Source organism: Agelaius phoeniceus, chromosome 9, assembly GCF_051311805.1.
Source record: "Agelaius phoeniceus isolate bAgePho1 chromosome 9, bAgePho1.hap1, whole genome shotgun sequence".
Taxonomy (NCBI): domain Eukaryota; kingdom Metazoa; phylum Chordata; class Aves; order Passeriformes; family Icteridae; genus Agelaius; species Agelaius phoeniceus.
Genome location: NC_135273.1, coordinates 30,011,837 through 30,033,940, shown reverse-complemented (window position 1 = coordinate 30,033,940; position 22,104 = coordinate 30,011,837). Strand labels below are relative to the sequence as shown.

At 41.0% G+C, this 22,104-nt stretch overlaps 1 protein-coding gene across 1 annotated transcript in view; it reads right to left on the bottom strand.

Moving 5' to 3' along the window:
- The window catches only part of REEP3 (receptor accessory protein 3), a 37,617-nt gene extending 16,091 nt beyond the window's left edge, over positions 1-21,526 (bottom strand). The window contains exons 1-4 of the mRNA XM_054637746.2: positions 21,252-21,526; positions 5,079-5,151; positions 1,397-1,473; positions 780-900 (exon numbers count right to left, since the gene is read on the bottom strand). Of these exons, the coding sequence (XP_054493721.2) occupies positions 780-900; positions 1,397-1,473; positions 5,079-5,151; positions 21,252-21,511 (531 nt within the window). The 5' untranslated portion in view covers positions 21,512-21,526. The remainder of the gene's footprint in view (positions 1-779; positions 901-1,396; positions 1,474-5,078; positions 5,152-21,251) is intronic.
- Positions 21,527-22,104: the final 578 nt, after the last annotated feature.

Genomic DNA, 22,104 nt, shown 5'->3' with positions numbered 1-22,104 from the left:
AGTTTCATTATTGTGACTTTGGCAGCTTTGCATCAAAAGGCACAAAATGATTAACAATTTTTTGGTACAATGTCCTTTAAGACTAAACAAAATAATTAAGAATTGACACTTAGATTATTTTCTCTTTTAACTCAGGAACTGATCCTAAACAGCTGCAATGCAGATTTTGCCTAAGTCCAAAATGCTACTCAAACCTATGAAGAGAAGCAAAAAGAAGCATGAAGAAGAAACCCAGAATGACACCTTGTGCCTTCCATCTTGCTCCCATCTACAACATACTAAAAATCCCCAAACCTAAATTTCTCAGCCAGTGACACACCTACACTACTTTCTATAATCTATTGCACACTTTTGTGGGTTCCAGTCTATCTTGAAAGTCTGGGAAACTTTCTCCATGAGTGAGGGTCAAAGTCAGTGCTCCCCTGGGGATCAGGGCACCCCAGAGCAGATAAAGAAATATTCCTGGTGCCCTGGGTTTCCACACAGAAAGTCAAGCTGCATCACTACCACCCCACTGGGCTCCTGAGAGTGCCTCAAGCAGAGCAGGGAACACCAAACTCTCAGAGCAAAAGGAAACAGGACCTTGTGTGCTCAAGCAAGTGAAACAGCAGCACAGCCATGGACAGTCATGTGCACTTGCCTCTGCTAGTCCAAATACATGCTGCCAGGCAAGACACTAACAAGCTGCTCTGCTTTTATGGTGTATCTAGCAACAGCTTTTATTTCAGCATATGGTGTTTCCATATTAGGCATTAAAAATCTGAGAAGTCATTTCTTACCCTTTCTTTAGAAGAAAGCAGTGGGTGGAGGAATTTTCTGTAGATTAAACTTGCCCCTCTAGTATATGGGGAAAGGAGCCAGATGACAAAAGCTATCTTCAGTTCATAGTACAGTGGAAACCTACAGACCAGTTAAAGGTTGCACAAAATCAACAACTGCAGTAAGAAAATGCACAGTAATTAATCATTATGAAGAGATATTTCAAAAAACCACAATTATATTAGCAGATAGGATTCTTCAAATACAAGAAGTTACACTAGACAAAAATTAAATGAGTTATGGATTTATGGACTGTCATTTAAGAAATGACAACAGACAATATACTTGCTTTTCATTATACATTCCTGCACAGAGAAATTCTAGGCCACCCTTGTAAGAGTTCCATTCCCCTGTTCAGTTTCAACAGTGAAGCTGGAAATGTTACAGTCCCTAATTCAAGTGACAGAGTACAGCAAACTCAAAAGCAGATGCAGTTCATCTATGCACCAAGATATTTTCCTGTAAAAAGGGCTATTCAACAAGCACAACTTCTTTACACAAAATAAATCAGTACAAATCAAAAAACATCAGAAACAAACATAGTTTCCTCCAGAGTTCATAAAAGGCAGGGTCTTACCAAGAGACTGTTAGGTCAGTTATTGTTTCAGTCACTGTATAAAGAGCAAACACAATCCAGTACATCATCCAGCGAACCTGGAAATGAAAATACCATCTTCACTAAGAGCTGGGATTTCACCTTTCCACATAATACACTGGGCACTGTACAGTGTGTTCAGAGCTGTCAAAGCAAGACATTCAATAGTAGTTTGTTTTCTAACAGTTGACTCACTCATTTTTCTGGAGCATTTGCTCAAATTTGGTGGCCTAAGATGATTACATCTTTCAGTATAAATACTACAGAAATAGTTCCCATGCATTTATCTTCCCTAAGCTATCAGATGCCAAATGCAATGCATTTTCAAAATGGGTCACTGCAAACCACCACTGGTTATTTGTACAAACTGAACATTCACATGTTCTTTAAATTCCTAGAAAAAAAACCAAACCCTGCAACAACACAAAACCATTTAAAAACAAACAAAAACCCAAACAAACCAAACCAGCAAAGAATAAAACAAAACCACCACAACTGTTAGAGACTAGTTTCAGCCCTAAATTCATGGTGCTCTCTTTCAAAGGGAGAATATATATACACACACCTTCCCACAGAGGATGTGGCTCAGATTTAATCTTCACTTTTAAAACAATCTTTTTTGAAGTGGATTTAAATAACTACTCAAAACCTAATGATACATTGCTGCCTATTTCATGGATGTGCATTATAGTTTAAAACCACTTCCTCTGTCAGAACCTGAGACCCATTTATCTTAAATGCTTTTCAGTGTTGCAGTTTGAAAAGAAACTCAGTCATGTGATAACATTCTTCACTTCAGTCTCTCAGAGGATTTAGATATTTTAGGCTTGAATAAACGAAGACAAATGTACACAGCAGCTGAAGTCACTGCTGACAGGCCATGTGACATTTAGGCTGGTGACCCTTCCATGAACCTGACTCAACACCTGAATGAAAACAAAATTAAATCCAACCTTGCCCCATCAGCTTAAGCATAATGCAATGCAATTTTTAAGATGCCATGCACGACTGTATTTTTCCCCAAAATGATTTATCCAGGCTGCACTTTCTTTAATCAACACCTATTTACCCAATCAAGAACAACAGTGGAAGTGGAATTTCTCCTGGGCTGCTGGGAACAGTAAAAAAGGCCCTGCAGAAGGGCACATGAGATGTGCCAGGAGGCCTGCTGAGGAGTGGGCAAAGATTCTATAAAACACAAACCATATTCTAGTACAATTAATGCAGTAGGTACCAAAGTATCCTTGACAAATGAACCTGAGTGACTTAGAGGGGCTTTCATACCAGGAAAAAGGAAAAAAGGACATGAAAAATGGAAGGTCAGATTTCACACTACCCAAAACACTGTCATCTACTTCAAGTAACAGAAGCTTTGACTGAGTTTTATTTTTCATGTTAAAAGAGTGATTACACATTTGTTTCATTGAGGGCTTTTTTTCCTAGCATCCAAGTGTTAAGCTCATCTTTGTTGGCTCTGTCTGAAACTCTGAAACACATTCTTTCAGGTCAGGATTTTGAAGCCAGGATTTAAAAGACTGGTCTGTTCAGACTTACAAACCACATTTCAGATGCTGATTTCAAGTACTTTGTTGCAACACAGTGAAAAAAGTCTCAAATATCTTAGTCAACTCCATTAAACCAGGGTAATTACAAGAACAAATAAATCTCCTCAAAGGCACAGATTCTCATTTTTAGCACTGAATTCCATAAGTCTTTTAAATTACCATAGTCAGCTCAACACTTTTCCACCAGAAATAATCTTTGACCAATTTGCTGCATCATGACCTACACAATAAGTCAGAATGTCTATTCTTTTTGTTTGGTTGGTTTTTAGTGGTGGAAGTAGTGGCTGAGTAAAATATTTCACTGTTCAAAAGCTCAAAGTACAGCAACACAGATGGCTCCTGAGCCACACAAAACCCTGGAAAGGAAGTTGTGCTTGGGCAAACCTGTGCCATTTGGAAAGCTGCATTTAAATCTAAACCCTTTACTGAGAAAGAAAATGACCCAGCTGGGAAAATGACAGCCATGGATCAACCCTAAGACCTATCAGGACAGTCAGCCCAAGCAGCAATGGAGTGATAATTCACTGATGAATCACTGTCATGCCCTGCTAATGAAAACGTCACTGGGATGGTTCTTATTCATCTTGGTCCCATGAATATTTTCTATGTGACTTTAAGTTCTGGGACTGGTCAAAGACCACAGGTTCACACTAAAAGAACTGAAAAAAATGTAACTCCAGGCCCTGTTAGCAGGCATCCTGTGTAAGGATGCCCAAGAAAGACAGGTCATGGCTAACTGGACAACTGAGGTGAGAAAAATATCTCAGCATTCTAAAATATTGCTTCTCTTTTTCTAGAAAACATAGTGCAAGAGGCAATGGTAACCTCCTAAAGTGATTTCCTTTATTTTGGTTGGAAACTGCTATGCCCTACTTAGTCTGTGCATCAGTTTTGAAGGAGCAGGGAGGAAAAGCAGATTATAAATTCCTCGCATTATAGACTTCCCTGACAGAGTAATATGAGCATGAGACAGAGAAAATTCTCCTCTTAGTTTTGGTGATTTTTTTCTCCCATGAACTCAACTCTGGCAGGCACCAGCTCTATCTCACAAATAAGCTCCAATCAGCTTGTACACAGAAATCAGAAGTACAAATATGATGTCCTTTGAGGCCCTGATAGGGTGATGAGGCTAAATTAAGACATTCAAGGGGAGGAACAACAGTTACCAGTTTACAACTACAACCAGGTACAAAGTGGAGACATGACACATCAGACAAGAGCCTTGGGTCACATCTAACTATCACATCTTAACTACCACATCTTAACTGTGCTGAGTTCAGAGCAGCTGCTGGCCCTGACCCCACCCTGAGCCAGGCAGCCAAGTTAAGGCCAGGATTCAGGACAGGTTATTTGCTGAAATCAAGCCAGGCTGTCTCTTAAAACAGGGAAGTAGCACAGTGACTAAAGCTCCTTGTGACTGCAACTGGTTAACATTCTCATGATTATCTCATTGCTCACACTGACAAGTCAATAATTTAATAGCTTAATTAAAAACTGAATAACTATAATTGTGTTTTTTCTCAATCTTTCATGTCTGTTCTGCTTCTTTTCTCCACACGACGTTAACCAAATCTTTTCCTTCCTTGGTTACATTTTTCTCCTCTTTTAGGAAAAATAGATTAACAAGAACTAACCTTTTTTTAGGTAGATTCTGAGTCCCCTATTGAGCTCCATACAATGATATTAAGCTGCTGCTGCTCTTCTGGAGGTCACTGTGAATCAGTTTGTCAATACTTACACTTGTGTTAGCAGAACTAGGAAACTTTCATTCTACCCCCTGTCTAAAAGTGCATTATTTCTTGTACTTTTCTGAAATGGAACCAAGACTTTAAGGTTTACATTAAAAATACTCTTTTAAAAAAATCTACATACAGCATAGTGTGTTGAACATGTTTCAGCATAAAACTATGTAAAGTATGAGATACCTTAACTTTAGCCCTGCAAACAAAATCAGAGCATTACCACTAGGGTCACACAAGTGTTGTATCTAACTGTAAGCCAGTCAATTCAGGCTTTCACATGATTTATTACACAATGAAAATGTCACATCTCTATCAGCAGAGGTGTGTAATTAAACAATTAAAAGGAATGAGACTTACATATTCCTTCACATTTTTTGTCTTCACAGCTTTGTATGAGTAGTATGCAGGGTACAGCATCCCAAACACCAGCCTATTGGAAAACAGAAAGAGCCTTCAGGATCTGTTACACACTATATGACAAAACAGTGACAATACATCATCAGAACAATGCAGCCAACTTCACAGAAAAAATCCTGTTCTCTAGCATTAAAAAAAAATGAAATAAAAAATATCAGTGTTAAATGTTCCTTGGAGGAAGTTTCATGATAGGCAAAACTAGAACAACATGAACAGAAAAGGGTGTATGCCCTAAAGACAACAAACTGTTTTGTAAGACTGTTTCTAATAGATAATGTAAAACCAGTTGTTCTGGCTCTTTTACAAGTAGAACCAGTCCTGCAGCCTGTCCACACCAGAAGACAGTGCTGGCAGTGCTAGCACACTTGAAAAGCCTCTGAACCCATCAGTAGTTAATCACAATCATCTACTTTTATCAGATTATCAGAAGTTTCCTTCCAAAAGAATTTTAAGACAACACTAACTTAAACATTTCATCTCCTTTTGCTAGAACTCTGCAACAGCAATACTTAGAAATGGAGGAAAAGTGGGAATTAATTGATTTGATTTTTGTCCCTATGGAAAACTCTGCTCAGTAACACACCAGCTCTAACGTCTCTCACCTTCCCTTGCTCTGGCTGAAATTCTAACTATTAAGTACCAGAGATAAGAAAAGCCTTTGTTCATCCTTTAACCCATAAAATAGACTTTATAAGGGTGGAAATGATTTGTTCAAAGAGAAGATACAGAAGAGGTTCCTGAACATCATAACCACCAACTGTCTGACATGCTAATAACCCCATCAGTTACTGGTCATCTGTGCACCTCTCCATAATGCTAAAAACAGCACTCCCAAGTTATTTAAATAACTATTAGTAGCCTGCTCATCTAAGTGTCTTGCAATAAAGCACACGAAAGGGAAAGAGCTTGAGTCTTGCACTTTACAGGTTTTTCAGCTACACTTTTCCACTCACTCTACTGTCAGGTAGCATCACTTCTAGAAAGAAAAAACAATGTATTTTTAAATTTAAACAGCAATTTATCCTCTGAATCTATCACTCTTGAACTGCTATAAACATGAACAGGGACAAAACAGAATTTTAAGAACGCTTCTTCAGAAACAACTGATCTTAAGCAGAAATCTTACCACAGCAAGACTATCATAAAACTAAAGATGACCTCAAGTTAAATAAGAACACTATCATAATAAAAACAATAAAGGTCGCTAGTTTTTCCCATCTAGAAAAATCTTTTACTCAATACTAGCCAAATCAGGAGTTTAAAAAATACCTATTTGAGTAACCACTTTTTCTTTTAAAGATTTTTCCTGAAAATCACTTTAAAACAGAGTGCAGCAGCTAACACCACAATATATCATGATTATATTATTCTAAAATATTATTACTATTTTATTATATATACACCAATATATAATAATTTAGTTGTGTTTTCAATGCTGCTGTAAAATGGAAGCGTTAGGAAAACTTCTGTTTGTTCACTAGAAGTGGGTAGATAGGATTAAAACAAACCATCAGCACATTTCATCAGTAATAATAAGAACCAGTACCATAAAGTTCTTATCTCTTTACAGCCAGAGCTGACATTGAAAGTGTGGCATGATGCTGCTGCCAACTCTGGCACCATCTTCTGCACACAGGCAGACTCCTCTGACTGGAGGCTGACTTTAGTTAAACCTACCAGGCAATTTTACAGGCCAAAAGCCAACTTGCCAACAGTGAGTGTAGCTGAAGCAAATTCCCTTTTTCCTTGCATCTATGCATGCTGGATCAGTACAGTGGCAAAAGAGATCACTGCAGCTGAGTGAGGCACAAACAGCCAGAGAGGAACAGCAGCGAGCCTGGGCACACAGATGGCTACCAAAGCCCCACAGGTTCTGGTCCTTCTCCTCTCTGGATCCACACCTCCCAAGAGCTCAAAGCTGTCAGCAACACCTACTGCTGCACATTAGAAGCCCATCCATCCTCTGATATTTCTACAAAAACCATACAACTACTTCAAGGATGTTCCCAATTATTCTATGGCTTTTCAAATTTAAAAGCTCAAGTGGTATTTTTCCAAGTGTGGTTTGTATTTCACACTGAGCATCAGCACACTGCACCAATGGAGCAGACAAAAACAAAGGCAGTTTGCACAGATGGAAACAGATTTCAGCTGAGTGTGACGTCATTTACTTTATATTATGAGTAGATACATGGATAATCCTGCTTACCAATGTAATTTCACTGCCAGTTGGAAGCCCAGCTATTGCAGGTTTTTAGCTGGACTCAGTAGCTGCCATAGCATTCCATTTTTGGTACAGTCACCTCCTCTACAGACACTTTGCTCATGTAAAGAGAAATGTTTCTCAAATATATTAGGAGATTAAAATTTTTTAAAAAAGTATCAAAGAGCCTTTAAACCTGAATAAAACAGTGAATTTGCATATCCATATAGCTGTATTTTTAACAAACCCAACCTACTGCCTTTATTACCACATAATCTATGGTCTTACAGTTTTAATAGCTTCAAAGTGAATAATTGCTGAAAGGCTCATTTATGAAGCAAAGCAACAGAGCTTGCATCTGACAGACAACTGAAACATCAGTCATCTGTACACGTGTTACTCTGGCACTGAACATATTTCACATGGATAGTAAACAACTCTAAAGCCACAGTTAAAAAAAATTAAAAATAAAAGAAACTAAGACACAAATAAAAGCCACTCCATCACTCAAAAGCACTACTTGCAGCCAGACTCCCCAAACACTGAGTCATTAACATGAACAACAATGCATTTAAGGGTTCAGTCTGCTCACATTGCCCAAGTATTGCCCAAAGCATGAAATAGTGTTTGGCACTTTATTCTTTCATTCCTCCAAATGCAAGAAAGGAACACTCTCTGCTCCTTATCTTAGAGCAATCCAGGAAACTCTTTTAGTAAGAGATGCTTTGGAGACAGCCCCATTCACTAAACTCCTTTTCCTTAAGAATTTTGTAATAGAGATGACACCCATTGGTCCAATCCAAGGCTGAGGAACTCCACAGATCAATACAGAGCCAGACACTGTGTGCATCCCCAGCAGGAATATGTACCTACACCCTTGAGTGGCAGGCTGCAGAATACAAGAATCCTCCGTGCCTCCACAAAACCATTGGCCTCAATATAAAGGCCTGATAAACTGCCTTGCTTGGCTGACCATGCCCAGTTCCCCTGCTCAATACCAAGTGTTTCCCAGTTATACCAGGAGTGGTTTCCACCCCAGTCATAAACATACACAAGCTTTTTCTAAGAGCTGCTCAGACAACATGGAAATACCAGAAGTAGTGTAGATGACACTGTACTATCTGTGCAGAAAACCAGGTCTGGTGGTAAAACCATTTCACTTCTGGATGGACTATAATCACTATTCCACATATGGTTAGCAAGTTTAGCCTAAGCAAAATGTCATTTGAAAGGAAGTTTGCTAATGAAAACTAAAGAGCAGAATAAAAATCTAAAGAACAATGCTTGAATCTTTGGCTGGCTGTTCTTGGCAGTAAAAAAGGCAAACAGAGCCATATGCCTCACCAATGGGATTTCAGTTAGCACACACTGGAAAAGCAGAAGCATTTTTGCTTAGACTGTTTACTGCCCATGTACTTCCAAGCCACTCCCATCAAAGATCAGCAGTTTGGACTTTGCTCTCCTTTTGTTTTGGCTACCAAGTGATGAGGCTACAGTTATGGATTAAGTTTTGCCTGCTATGCACCTCTGTGGCACTCTCAAGCTCGAAATAAGGTACAAGGAGTACATGGAAGAATCCTATTCAGGGGAAAAAGCCAAAAACCCTGCATGTATTGGGTTGACCCAACACCAGGTGCCCACCAAAGCCATTTTGTCACTCCCCCCCTCAGCTGGACAGGGGAGAGAAAATACAACAAAAAGGTCAAAGGCTTTTGTGGGGAGAGGTAAGGACAGAGATCACTCACCAGTTACTGTCATGGGCAGTTGCCAACCCAGTTTGGGTAATTTGATTGTTAATCTATTACCAACAAAATCAGAGTAGGAAAATGAGAAATGAGAGTAGAACCTTGACACACAAACCCAATACACTGCCAAAAAAGCAAGACTCAAATCATGCCTTATCCTCCCCCTGAGTGTTACAGCCAGGCAGTGACTTCTAGACTAAGCCAGCTACCAGCTATGGTTCACATGTCCAGACAAACAAAAGCTTGCCCTGGCATTTTTGTCCTGAATGTTTTGTGTAGTGCTTTCCAGAAACAAAGTCATTGTGTCCAGCACCTGACAGAATTTAGTTCCATTTTGCTATTCAGAGACAATACTAACCACACAATCTACAGTAAAACATTAGTAACTACAAAAAGTACACTTTGACCAAAATGCTAGTCTGCTACAGGGATAGGGGAGCATGAGGATCAGCTCCTGGACCCCTCAAGAAAATGTATCCTACTTTTTTTCCAACCCCCCTGGCTTTGGGCAAGGAGCAGGGAAAATCATGTAAATACCATTAAAAGAACATGTCTGCAACAGTAGTGAACTTGAAATTCAGCAATTCCTTTAGCAGATTGCAGTTACCAAAATGCAGGAATGCAATCAGAAACAGGTCTGTTAAAATCTTCACAGCATTCTTATGACCAGAATATAAAAGCCAGAAAACAAAAATGCCTTAACAGTTAAAGAATATACCCAGAAGCACTGACAGAGCTGAATAAAGCACATTCTTGAACAGAGCAAGGCAGCTATTAACTTTCCAACTTACAAAGCTGGAATTCTCCAAAGCAACTGCCAGATTCTTCCACAGCACAGCATAACCAATAGTAAGGCAATTACTCAAGCAGTCAGAAACCACCCTAGAATTTTAACAGGAAAAGTGACATCCCAACAGATTCCTCCAAAATGTGGGACTTTTCTATGCCAGGAACTTTTATTTCATGGGTCCCAAGTATAACAATTGCAAGCAGTCTGAAAGGAGACAATTAAGCCTTTTTTCCAATGCAGACCTCTAGGCTCCATTACAAGTTCCCTATATGTACTCATGTGTATGGATTAATTATTGATCTAGCCCAAATTATCTGGCACCTTTTGCCAGATAACTCTTGAAGTTATCTCAACGTGGAGATATCCCTGTCTGATCCTTGAAAGAAGTCTAAAAAGAGCACAACAAAAAAAAAATTAGAAAAAATTCTCTTCTGTAAGGGATGTTCTGCACTGGAGTGTGTGTGCAAGTGCTGATGTACTTATGGGCTCCAACAGCTCTCTCCAGACTCTTCCCATGGCAGTCTGGAACAAGGGACAGCTAAAAAACCACTCCTGAAGCAAAATCCAGGCTACCCTCTCTAATGAGTCAGCCTGGAAACTCTTTCACGTGGTCAAGTTGCATCAGTGTTTTAACACAGTCCTCCCAGCCACCCTTCTCACAAGCTGACAGGGCATTGCTGGTACACCAAACCTCTGAATCAACTCACCTCCTGCTCACATACAGCTCCTGTACAGCACAGCAGTACTTGGGGAGAAGCTATTTGCATGTCATTCTAACTCAAACAATCTGCACCTGTGCCTGGAGATAGTGCCCAAAACCTGTGTCCACAACTGAGCAGTGTTTCTTGTGCTGCTGGATAGCCTAGGTAGATTTTGACAGAAGGGCCTAGGTCTGGAGATACCATCACCATGCCATAAAAAAAACCAACAGAAAACCCCAAACATAAATCCTGCTCAAAACACAGTCAAAAGGCTGAACAAACCCAGTTGGACAGAAAATTCCAAAAAGCTAATACTGGAAGGCAAATAAAAAATTGTTATAAAACCCTGAGTCACTTGACTGCATGCTGACCTATTCACCTGGTGCTTTATGGGCCATGTTTGACTCGTGCTGTAAGAGCGTCCTGCCCATCCCAGCACTCCTTCCTGTTTACAGCCTTCCAGGGCTCTCAGGTGAGCTCACACCTGCCAAGCACTCACACCAGGAACTGCAACCACACCATCTGCAGCACTTCCTCGAGATAAAGAGCCAACTCTGAATGCCTTCAAACACAGAACAACTCTTGGAAGAGAACTCCATTCTCCCACCTAGCTCTCACCTCAAACTCAATAGCAAAATTTCATCCCTACTGAAGAAGCATTCGTTTTCAAAGCTGTTCACACTCACTTATATCTCAAGTAAGTTCTTTTCCCTTCAAACACATGAAACCATCTCTGATTTCTCTGTTGCTAGACTTCTTACTACTGGAAGCAAACTATTTGTGGCCCCATGTCAGCCAGGTGTGGCATCAGGCAGGAGCACAACTGATCACTGAGAAATAGCCAACAACTAGTAACAATTGCAGGGACTTCTCAGACGGCTCTTAGGACAGCCTTGCACATGACTTTGATCAAAGAAAAAGATGTGTCCTTGTACTGAACTGTGCTTTTCTTCTAATGATCAGCAAGGACTGACAGCTGGATTAAGGATGTCAGAAGAAAAACTGACTGATTTGCTGTTTTTCATTTTTTAAACAACATCAAACCAAGCCCAGTTTTCAGGAGATAATTTCTATTTTCATTTAGTACATGCATGAATAAACTTATTTCATAAAGCAGGTGAACAAGATAAAAAAAATTGTAGTCTTAATTGTAAGTTTCAAGATGAAAGCTGATACCTACATGCATGTTCAAAGCAACTGTCACATTAAGAGTTTACATCATAAAGGTAACTGACAGATGACAGAGAAACACACTTATGAGCTTCCTTGCTTTGGAAAAAGTTCTTGACACTCACTGCTCTTGGAGGTACTACAACCTACACATGCAGTTTTCATGAGCAATATGATCCTCTCCATTTAGGAGGCTTCTGAGAGCTCCTAAAAGACATGGGTAATTTAATGCAGATGATGTGCTGAACAAGATTAACAGGAACATTACAGATCTAGCATGAGATGTTTCATTTTGTTATGAGGTTTAAAGTTACAAATACACTTGGTAGTTTCTTGGCTTCCCTAAATTTAATTTTAAAAATTACCAGCTCTCTTATTTATACTACTTTGTTTTGTGCCTAGTGTCTTGAAAATTATGTTGGAAGCTTTTACAAATTTTTAGGTCTTTATTTCTGTGTAAGAACATGACATCCTTCATACCAAGGAGAAGAATCCAGAAGACACCTTAGAACACCTGCCATTGCAATCTATATGGTATATTGGAAAATTGTTCTTTACAGTAACTTCAGTAACTTGTGTCAAGCCAGCAGCCACTTCTCAAAGGTTTCTCTGCTCTGTGCCACAGCAAAGTTTGAAACAAGGAAAGTTAGATGGGTGTTTGGAGAACCAAAGCTGGCATAAAGAAAACAAAGCATAGACTCATCTTGGCACTGCCAAGTCCTGCACATTTTTAAACATGTTTAACAGTCTTAAAGCTTCAGCTCCTGGAAACCTCAGAGGTCTCAGTCCTGGTGGAATAACCAGGTAGCAGATTTGCATACAAAGATAATATTTTATCCAGCACAAAATTGGAATAGGAGCAGTAATGCAGCACAGCTGAAGAGCAGCAATACTAGTTAAGTGACAGAAGTTCTGCAGGTGACAGAAAACAAAAAGAAACCTTGCCAAAAACACATGGACACCACATCCCTAGAATAAAAGTCAAAAAAGCCCAGCAGAATACATTCTCATTACAGCAACTGTACTTCAGGTTTAAAGCAGCCTCACTCATTTAAGGTATGCAAGTCCCAAGACAAGATAACTCAGTGTTGTAAGTGGCAGTAATCTCTTTCACTGCTGTGGGAAGAAAAGAAAATGTGGTTGCCTGAAAGGATCCAAGGCCAGCTTTTTAATTAGTCAAGTTAATTTGGGCACATTTACTCTGAGTTATATTACCTTCAATCAAGCTGTAGAAATCACAATGGGAAGCCCAGATATAAACACACACTGTTTTTCAAATCTGAAGCTTGATTCAGCTTTGACAAGTGGCTTCACTGCTCCACTGGAGTTCCTCTTGCAGGCTTGGCCATCACTTATGGCCTAGGCTTACTCCCTCTAACACCTCCAAATGCCATAGTCAAAAAATGGATTTCCACTTGGATTCTTACCTTTTCAGCTTTGGTTTTCACCCTATATCAAGTCTGACAGTGACTTGAGCTAATTTCACAAGTTAAAATCCACAGTTATTGTTCGCTGCTCTAGGAGTATCTTTATTTTTTGAAATAGTAATCAACATCAAAATAACTGGCTATAGGAAACTAGCATTTAAAATAGGAGTGGCTCCAAATAAAAGTTGTTTCTGCTTATTCCAAAGGAAACCACATTTCATTTTTGAACTGTCTGTAATGGTAAGGCAAACCACACTGCATGTAACCACCCATTCATATGGGTTGGATTAAAAAAAAAAAAAAAGTCCACGCTGCTATAGGTCACACTATGTGGAATATTAATGTGTCTGGGTGGCTCCAGAGAGAAAAGTGAAGTTCATAACCCAAAGGCTCAGAAAGGTCCTACTTAATCATTACACACATTCTTGAACCCAAAGGTGTCATCAGAGACCAGCCTCAGTGTCCTGCCTCTCCCAAAAAATGCTACAGAAACACCACAAATGAGCAAAGGGGTAAGTGGAACCATATAACACCAACCCTGCAAGTAAAAGTAAGCATGTCCTATCTCTACCCCAGACAGCTGGTGCTTTTGTTTTTAATCATCCAAAGTTACACACATTTTTATTTTTTGCTGTAAAGTCCTTGATTTTCCAACAATCCTGTTAATCTTATGACCCAGAAATGCACTTCTGAAGCCTCTTAGAGCATTCAAAGAACAAACCTTTCCATTGTACACAGGAAAAGGTTTTTATGAACTTTGTCTTTGGCAGATGCTGTTGAGGCAGCATCTGGACTTGCCATTCCCAAGTAATGTGTTTCCTCAATTATACCTGGTAGAGAGAACTCTGAAGATTCTGTTAGACACCAAGCTCAGGCTGACAAGCAGAACCTCTACCAACCTTATTTATGCAGTTCTATTAGTAACAAAAACACAGTGCTAAAAGATCTTAATTTCCTCCCTTTTGAACCCAAATAATTTGAGGTTTGTTTAGACTCATGCATTCATTGGTTTGAGGGTTAGGTTTGAGAGTTTGCTCTCAAAAACAAATAAAACACTTCTGATTAACAAAAATAATTTTCTGAGAGAATTCTTTTAACACAATTATGTTTCACTGGTTATATGTAAATGGGTTAAGAAACCAGAAGACACAAAAGAAATGTGTGCCTTTTCAGAAATGTTATTTCCCAAATGCAAATGTAAGATAATTTGCCCAATTCACATTATCCTCTTTAGACAAATGTAAATTGCATTTTGTCTCAACCATTCAAGGGTAACTTTTAGACAAGAAAAACTAGCCCTTAAAGTTCTATAAGTAGAATAGTGAAACCAACACTGTTTACATTGCAACTACAGCAAATTAATGACTGCCAAAGCAGCCATGTAAAACATATATTTTATGTTTCTGTGGATACAGTGTCTTCCAAGTGAACCATAAGCTGTTCACTGCTGAAAATTTTGAATAGGTCAGCTCCTAAAACATTCTCACACTAAATATACTGCAACTGAGTAATCCTATACATGCTTTTAGACATCTATAAAGGCAACGATGCGTTCTAGAACAAAACCCTAATCTGAGGGGGGAAGATTAGCAGACAGAAGTGAATAATGACGGCACAAAGCCAAGTAATAATTCTTTGGGGGTTTTATATTAGTTTAAGGTGATGTTACCATACTCAAAAACTAATCAGGATATCTTTAAGCTAGTGACCATCTTCCTGACTCTCCTTTCCATAGTTGTGATCAATGAGTTCCAAAACAGGGTGGGGGGAGGAAATAACAAAACCAGACAGTGCTAGCAAGGCACAAGCACAAACTGTTTTCTGATTTTCCCGTTTGAGCACTGGAAGTTCCAACAGCTTTAACACAAAAAAGTACAGCATTATGTCAGGCTTCTCATATCAGGAAAAATTCTGCTTGGGAAATCCTTGCACTTAAAGCCAGGTTGCAGGCTTTTGAAACAAACTGCACGTAGTTTTCAACATCAAACACAAGTTCCAACTGTCTTTGGGATGCATGAGTAATGTTCCAAAGATGATAAACACAGAGCAAACATTCATCTAGTTAAACCCACCTCCATGTTGTTGCTTGCAGACTGCTAGGAAACACAAGAGAAACAGAAGTAACACCCTATTATTTTGTCAGTGATAAACTGAGCAGCAAAGCAACAGAGATGGCTGACAAGAAGCTCAGTGCAGAGACAGCCTCTGTGGGGTGTTTTATTTCCCTCACATAAAAACCACCTTGTCAGATTGGTTGTTCTGTGCCACTGAGGCCAGTCATGTTTGAAGTCATACTGGTCAGCAAAAAACTTGCAATCACCTTTCCTGCCTTGACCCTGCACACCTCATCTCATCTGTCCTGGAGTAAACTGTTATGATCTAGTCTGGCAGGTCCTGCCAACAGAGGGATTGCACTGTTGGCAGATGTAATATTTTCTTCTGTATAAACCTAGCACTGTCACAGGTTTCAAAATTTTGGAATTTCAAAAGCAGAATCAAAAGGACCTAAAAAAAGCTCAGAGAAAGCTCCTTTGCACATGGAACACTGGAACAGAGGACTTTGCTAGACATGTTTTTACACACATTTTGAGGATGATTTCTATCAAAGACTAAAATTATTGAGTCAAAGCAACTTTTTTCTTTTAAAAATCAGATTTTGGCTCAGGATCTTCCTCAGCCTTACACAAGCACATAGGGAGCTGCCTTTATGTACAAACCCAGGAAAGACAAGATATTCTGTCCAGGCTGCAGAAGTGCTCAATAGCCTACAACGTGCTGGCTCTAAGCAGACATTGCTTTGTGGAACACTGCAAGAGGGGAGGTTGTTTGTTTTCATTAGAAACATCCTTTTGTGCCAGATCATGCAGTTCTTGGTATTTCTTTATCTCCAAGGCAGAGGACACACATGTGGGGTTCAGCACATTTTGTAACACAGTACATGCCAAGACCATGAAGTAAGAATGTCAGGCTCCACAGGACACCTCTAGACGTGCTCCAGCTGTTTTGAGGAAGCTCCAGTCCAGCTGCCTGCCACAGGCTGGGCACCTGAGCACGCATGCCCTGCACTCCCACCATACTGTAAACATGGCACAGAAAAGAGCAGCTGGGCTGCAGAGCAAATGTTGATTTAAGGCAAGGTGTGCCAGACAAGCAGTAGGGACACTTCTTTCTTACCAGTTGTCAGAGACAGAAATTTTGCATTGTACTAGCTCAAGAGGTGTTCCAAGTCACATACAAGTAAGCAGAAACTTCTCACTGTATATATTAGGATTAGCTCACTGAGAAGCTGAACTATTGGAGAGAAGAGTTCTGATGATTTCACTGCTTAAATATGTAAATGATTTTAAACTTTCACACAGTCAGGACAATACACTTAATCCCTAGACTTACATATGCTTACAGATTTCAACCCATGAAAATGAAAACCCTTGAAAAAAATCTGACACCTTGTTTGATTAGAACAGCTGCACTGTTATTACTGGAACTAGATTCATAAGAAAGAATAAGCAGCAATGTGAAAGCAAAGAATGCAGTTTCAGAGCATGCTTTAACCATACCCTAAAGCCTAAAATAATGCTGGTTTTGTCCTGCAATCTTTAATTCTCAACACAGCACTTACCTAGCAACTACACAACAGCAGCGTGAGCTGGTGCAGTTCATTGCAACTAACAAAAGATTAACTTCTAGCAACACTAATTTTCATTCTAGTTAACAAAACACCATGGTCACAGAGTTTGGATCATGTGGAAAGTGAATGAGGAGAGGATGGAGGACAGGATAGCCCCTCCCAGCAAAGGGGCAGTGAGACCTGTTTAGCATGAAATGCCAAGGATAACTGATACACAGTCACCATTTCATTCCAGTTCTGTGATGAGATAGACATTGCAGCACATCTCACTCACACTATGACAGCAGCTCCTTTTTCCCCACAGGTGCAGCAGCAATTTATAGGCCTTTAAAGTAAACTGTCAGAAATTCAGCATCCAACAGCAGCCAACATCCTTCACACTTCAGCTGCAACCATTGTGCCAGAGAGCAGGCTACAAACAGCCACAGAAACTCTCCCACAAACGGCTCTTCTGCCTTGAAGATCAGGCTATTGAGCTATAGCTATTCCTTTTACACACACGGTGTTACTGTTACCTGATTCCATCCCATGAGCTGGGATTGCTTCAAGACATGTGACAGCATGTTGATTAGCACACAAGAGGGTAAATATTATTGCAGTTTATGCTTTTAAGTTAAAAAAATCGTATTCCAAGAACAAGACACGATCTAGGTTTACAGTCAAAGCATACACAGTTACATAAAACGTGATCCACATGCTGAGCCAGGTATTAGACAACAATTCAATCAACATAGAAGCTATGGCTTCAGCAACCCATTCTCACATATACAGTAATACTAGGGGCAGCTGGACATCTGGAAATGTCAAACAACAGAAGCAACAAAAGTAGAGTAAGATAATGCCTTGGAAACTGCCATTAAAGAAACAGCTCCAATCTGTAAAGCAGCAAAAGCTGAAAGAGACTAATAGTACTACCTAGCTTCAGGTCACCTCCTGTGTCCCCCAGACAGTCTTTGTCCAGTTTAAAGCATTCATTTATAATCTAATATCAGATTCAAGGAATTTTTGCAAGGCTCTAAACCTGGGATGGGGAAGACAGACATGACAAACACATGCAAAGAGAAAGCTACTACTAGTACCCAAATCCATCCTTCTGTGGAGCACTGCAACTTTTCCTTCCAGCATTCATGGATGCTGACCTACTTAACTGGAAACAAACCACGTACTTAAACATGAAGGGAGAGAGCATGCTGCAAAGCAACACAGATGGGGGAACTTTCATTTATAAGTGAGGAGGGAAAAAAGTTAACAGATTACAGCAGACAGTCTGCTTTAACAGATTGCAAGAACAAAATGGCCATCTACTTGGTATTTAGGATGCTTTCACATCTCTGCTTGGCACAAGAGGATGGTCTGATCTCATCCATACCAGGCTGTGACTGACAAGTATTCAGTGTGTTTACTATTAAATACTGTCTCAGCAACTGATGTGTACACAATCACTCAGACCTTACAAATGAGAAGAATGAGCAATGCAAGTGGATGAAAAGTCAGGCACAGGCTCTATTTGAAGTTAACAAGATGGGCAGTCCCAAATTAAAAAAATTACTTCCACCATCAAAAACTGAGAACAAGATGTTCCACTCCAGCACATTTTCTGAGAGTTTCAATTAAATTATTAATTTTATTGTTGGTTTTATTATGTGAAAAAAAAAAGGAAAAATCATGCAGTAAACATTCCAAAAATTGTTGCAACAGCAACAGTGTGTTTTAGAAATAATAATGAGCTATACTTACTACAACAGAACTCAATTGATATAGAACTTGAAAATGGAAAGATATTTTAATTGTGCACTTCAAGTCTTCTGCTTCTTGACATAAAGACATGCAATTAATACAAGATATTTCATAAGTTTAAATACTTAAGAATAATAGCATTGATAGAGCAAAGGGAAAAGATTTCATTAAAACAAAGTTCTGCTGAAGATTATTACGTGGAACAGTGAATTTGCACCACTCCCTGTTTCCTGTGCATGACTCCTCAAGACAATTCACATGCAATTAAGAATTCAAATTCCCTACTAGCTCCATTCCCTAGTTCCTTGAAGCGTTAACCAAAGTATTTTAGAGGAGTTAATGAACTCCAAATTGCCAAGTCTCAAATTGAATCAGGAGGCAGTTTGCTTGGGACACACATGTCAGGACAAGCCCACCACGTCAGAAGTCAGCAGAGGGCACTGCGACACACCTACACATTCATATTTTGCTGCTTTTTTGGCCTGAAACCTAGGAGGTCAGTCAGGAGTGGAGAACTCTGCCACAGACAGACAAACTGCTGCTCCTTTCCATCACCGGTGAAGATGACAGGCTGCTAGGGACTGTCACCACACCAGAATCCAAATGCTACATAACAAAGAGCCTCAGGTCTCCACAGCTACATAGTATTTAAAAATCTGTTTCTTAGGGTTTCTAAGGGAAGGATAGGACACACCTTCCAAACTCCAAGCACACAATTCAGAGACTCAAAGTCACTGAAATAGATACATCTGGGAACAGACCAGAGGAAAACAGATCAAAAAAGGAAGATAATGGACACTGAGAAAAAAGGACAAGAACATTCTGAAGACTATTGAAATTGATGACCTCTCATGTCATACCACATCTACTTCTGTGCTACTTCTCACCTTCTGTTTCCACAAGAATTTTGCTTGATTAGCAAAGTTAAACCATAATCTCAAAGCTGTCCAAGTTCTCACTGAACATTTTCACCTTCCTGAGAAATTGAACACTGGCAAACTATTTAAATCCCACATCTAGGAAACAAGGACACAAGAAAGTGGAAAGGATTTATAAATAATATTTAGGACTCCCTTTTTAGCAAAAATAATTAGGGCACACAGATGAGTGACCAATGGCAACAAGGAAACCAAACTCCACAGAACTGCACAGTACATTATCCTTTACTGCCTTTTGCAATAAATCTGTGGAGAACAGTAGCTGTTCTCTTCATTCCCTGTGCTATTGAGTTAGGCTTATAAAAGACTTGAACTTATGCAAAAACAACCCTTAGGAATTCAGGGGGGGAAAACCCAACCAACTACAGAAGAAACTGGTCATCAGAAATGAAGGTACTCAGCATTGCTGCCATCTCCCTCGAAACCAACACAGTCTAAGTAGTTAAAATAAGAATTCTCTGGTTGGTGCTCTTATGTAACAAAGCAGAAACAGGTTGAGCAGCTCCATCTGATGTACAGAAAGCAGGACTATGCCTCTCGCCTATAGCACCGTGTAAAGCCTATGGGAAGACCACACTGACAAAGTGCAGCAACTGCAATTCCTCCCACAGACTCTCCTCGAAACCTCTGTTGCCCTCTGCCAATTCTGGAACGTGATGTTCTACTCTGCAAGTTGCAATTATGTGACAAGTCTCAGGGACGGCAGGAAGAGGGAGAAGGACTGCTACTTATCTAGGTGGTTCGGCTGCAGCAGGAAAATATACGTGGCAGTATGAGAAAGTATGAGAAAACTCGATAAAGCTTTCAGATGAAATTACACCAGACAGCTTAAGGGGGATATCTGTTACCAACGAAACAGGACAATCCTATTATGCCCTGCTGTGGGTCACACACTCCTGCTACGTACTTTATGCTAATTCGGATGTTTGTTGGACTGCTTTGTGAGCAGATTCACTTCATTTGCCTGGCAAAAACTCACACACAGCAAATCTCAGCTCAAACGACCCAATAAGCACTGGGGACCCCAGAGTCACTATCCTCGCTATCCAGCAAGGAGCATGAGGAAGACTCTGCTACCCAAATATTACTCAGCCTTTATGAGGGACTCTATGACATTCAAATGAACACGGTAACTCATCAGTTTCAGGAAGGAACAGTGCAATGCCTATGGAAAAAATCAGAGGTGTCACTGCAGTTTACTCTTTCTCAAACATAACTTACACAACAGGTAACACGAAGCTTCTCGCCTATGAAAGTTTGTCTCTTTGGCTTTCAAAAACTCGAGTTTATGCAGGGCACTACACAACAACACTGCCCATCTATCTCTTCAGCTGATAAGCTACACTCAGCACAGACCGCCATCTCACACTCGCAAGCATTCTTCTAGTCCTCTCAACTCTGCTAGAAGTTAAAAAGGAAAAGTTACGAGATTTTATAGGTTACTTTGGATCAATTTACAAGCAACGGTTGCAATTCGTGCGTGCCAGGCACAAGCAGCGCGAGTTGGCTGGCTCCGCAGCCCCGGGGAACGTGCCCTAAGAGCAGGAGACCCACATTACGGGTAACCACAACCCGGTGCAGGTCCTGCGGGAGTTTCTGGGAGCACAAGGACTCTCAGGGACACGGACCCCCAAGGGGAGCGGGGAGCGCAGAGCACCCGCCTCAGGAGACTGAGGGAAGGAGCCAAGGGACGCAGCCCCCCGCCCGCCGCTCATCGGGACCATGCCTGCCGCGGGTAATAAGCAGCCTCCCGAAGCCCCAGCCCGGCACTCACACGACGGCTCGGGAGATCATCCAGGACACCATCGCGGCGGCGGCAGCGACGCGTCCCTTCAGCCGGCCGGGCCGCAATGGCCGCAGCCCTGCCGCGCCCCGCCCCGCCCGCCCCATTGGCTCCCGGGCTGCGCGCCTGCGCCGTGCGGCCGCGCGGGCGGGGCGGGAGCGGAGCGGGGTCCGTGGGGAGAGCTCGGGGCGGCGTGAGGGGATCGGGGCCGGCCGCCTGGGGAAGGTGTCTGCCTGCTCCTGCCTCTTCATCCAGGACCTGTCTGGGCAGCCATCCTACACCCCCACACGGATACAGCCTTTGCAAAGCACCTGGAAGAGAGAGGAACAGATAGAAGTCGTTAAGATTGCAGTAAGGCACCTTTCTCCCCTTCTCACCACCCCTATTTGACACACAGTGACCAACTCCAGCAATAAGAGGGGTAGGATGCTCACCACTTGCCTTGGTCTTTGCCCGTGTGCTCGCAATGCTGTAGGATGTTTGTTAAGCCAAAACATCCGTGTGGTTGATTGAAGTCACCTCAGGCTGGCCTGCTGCCCCGGAGCGTGCCGAGGCACTCGTGTGCTGGAGGGGCGGCTAAGGCTGCTGTGGCACCCCGGGACAGCGGTGGAGCCCTGCCGTGAGCACAGCGTGGGGCCAGCCCGCTCCCGGGCTCCTACGAGAAGGTGCCTCTCGTCTGTGCCTGCTGACAGCACTCAGAAACACAGAGGGTTTAAGGTCACGTCCTTAGATGGGCCACACAGACTGCTACATGCAGTTAATTCAAAACTGCAGATGACCAGGAAGATACACGTGAAGGATTAGTGCTTGTCTGCCTTGTTACTTTTGTTTCTTTCCTTACCCA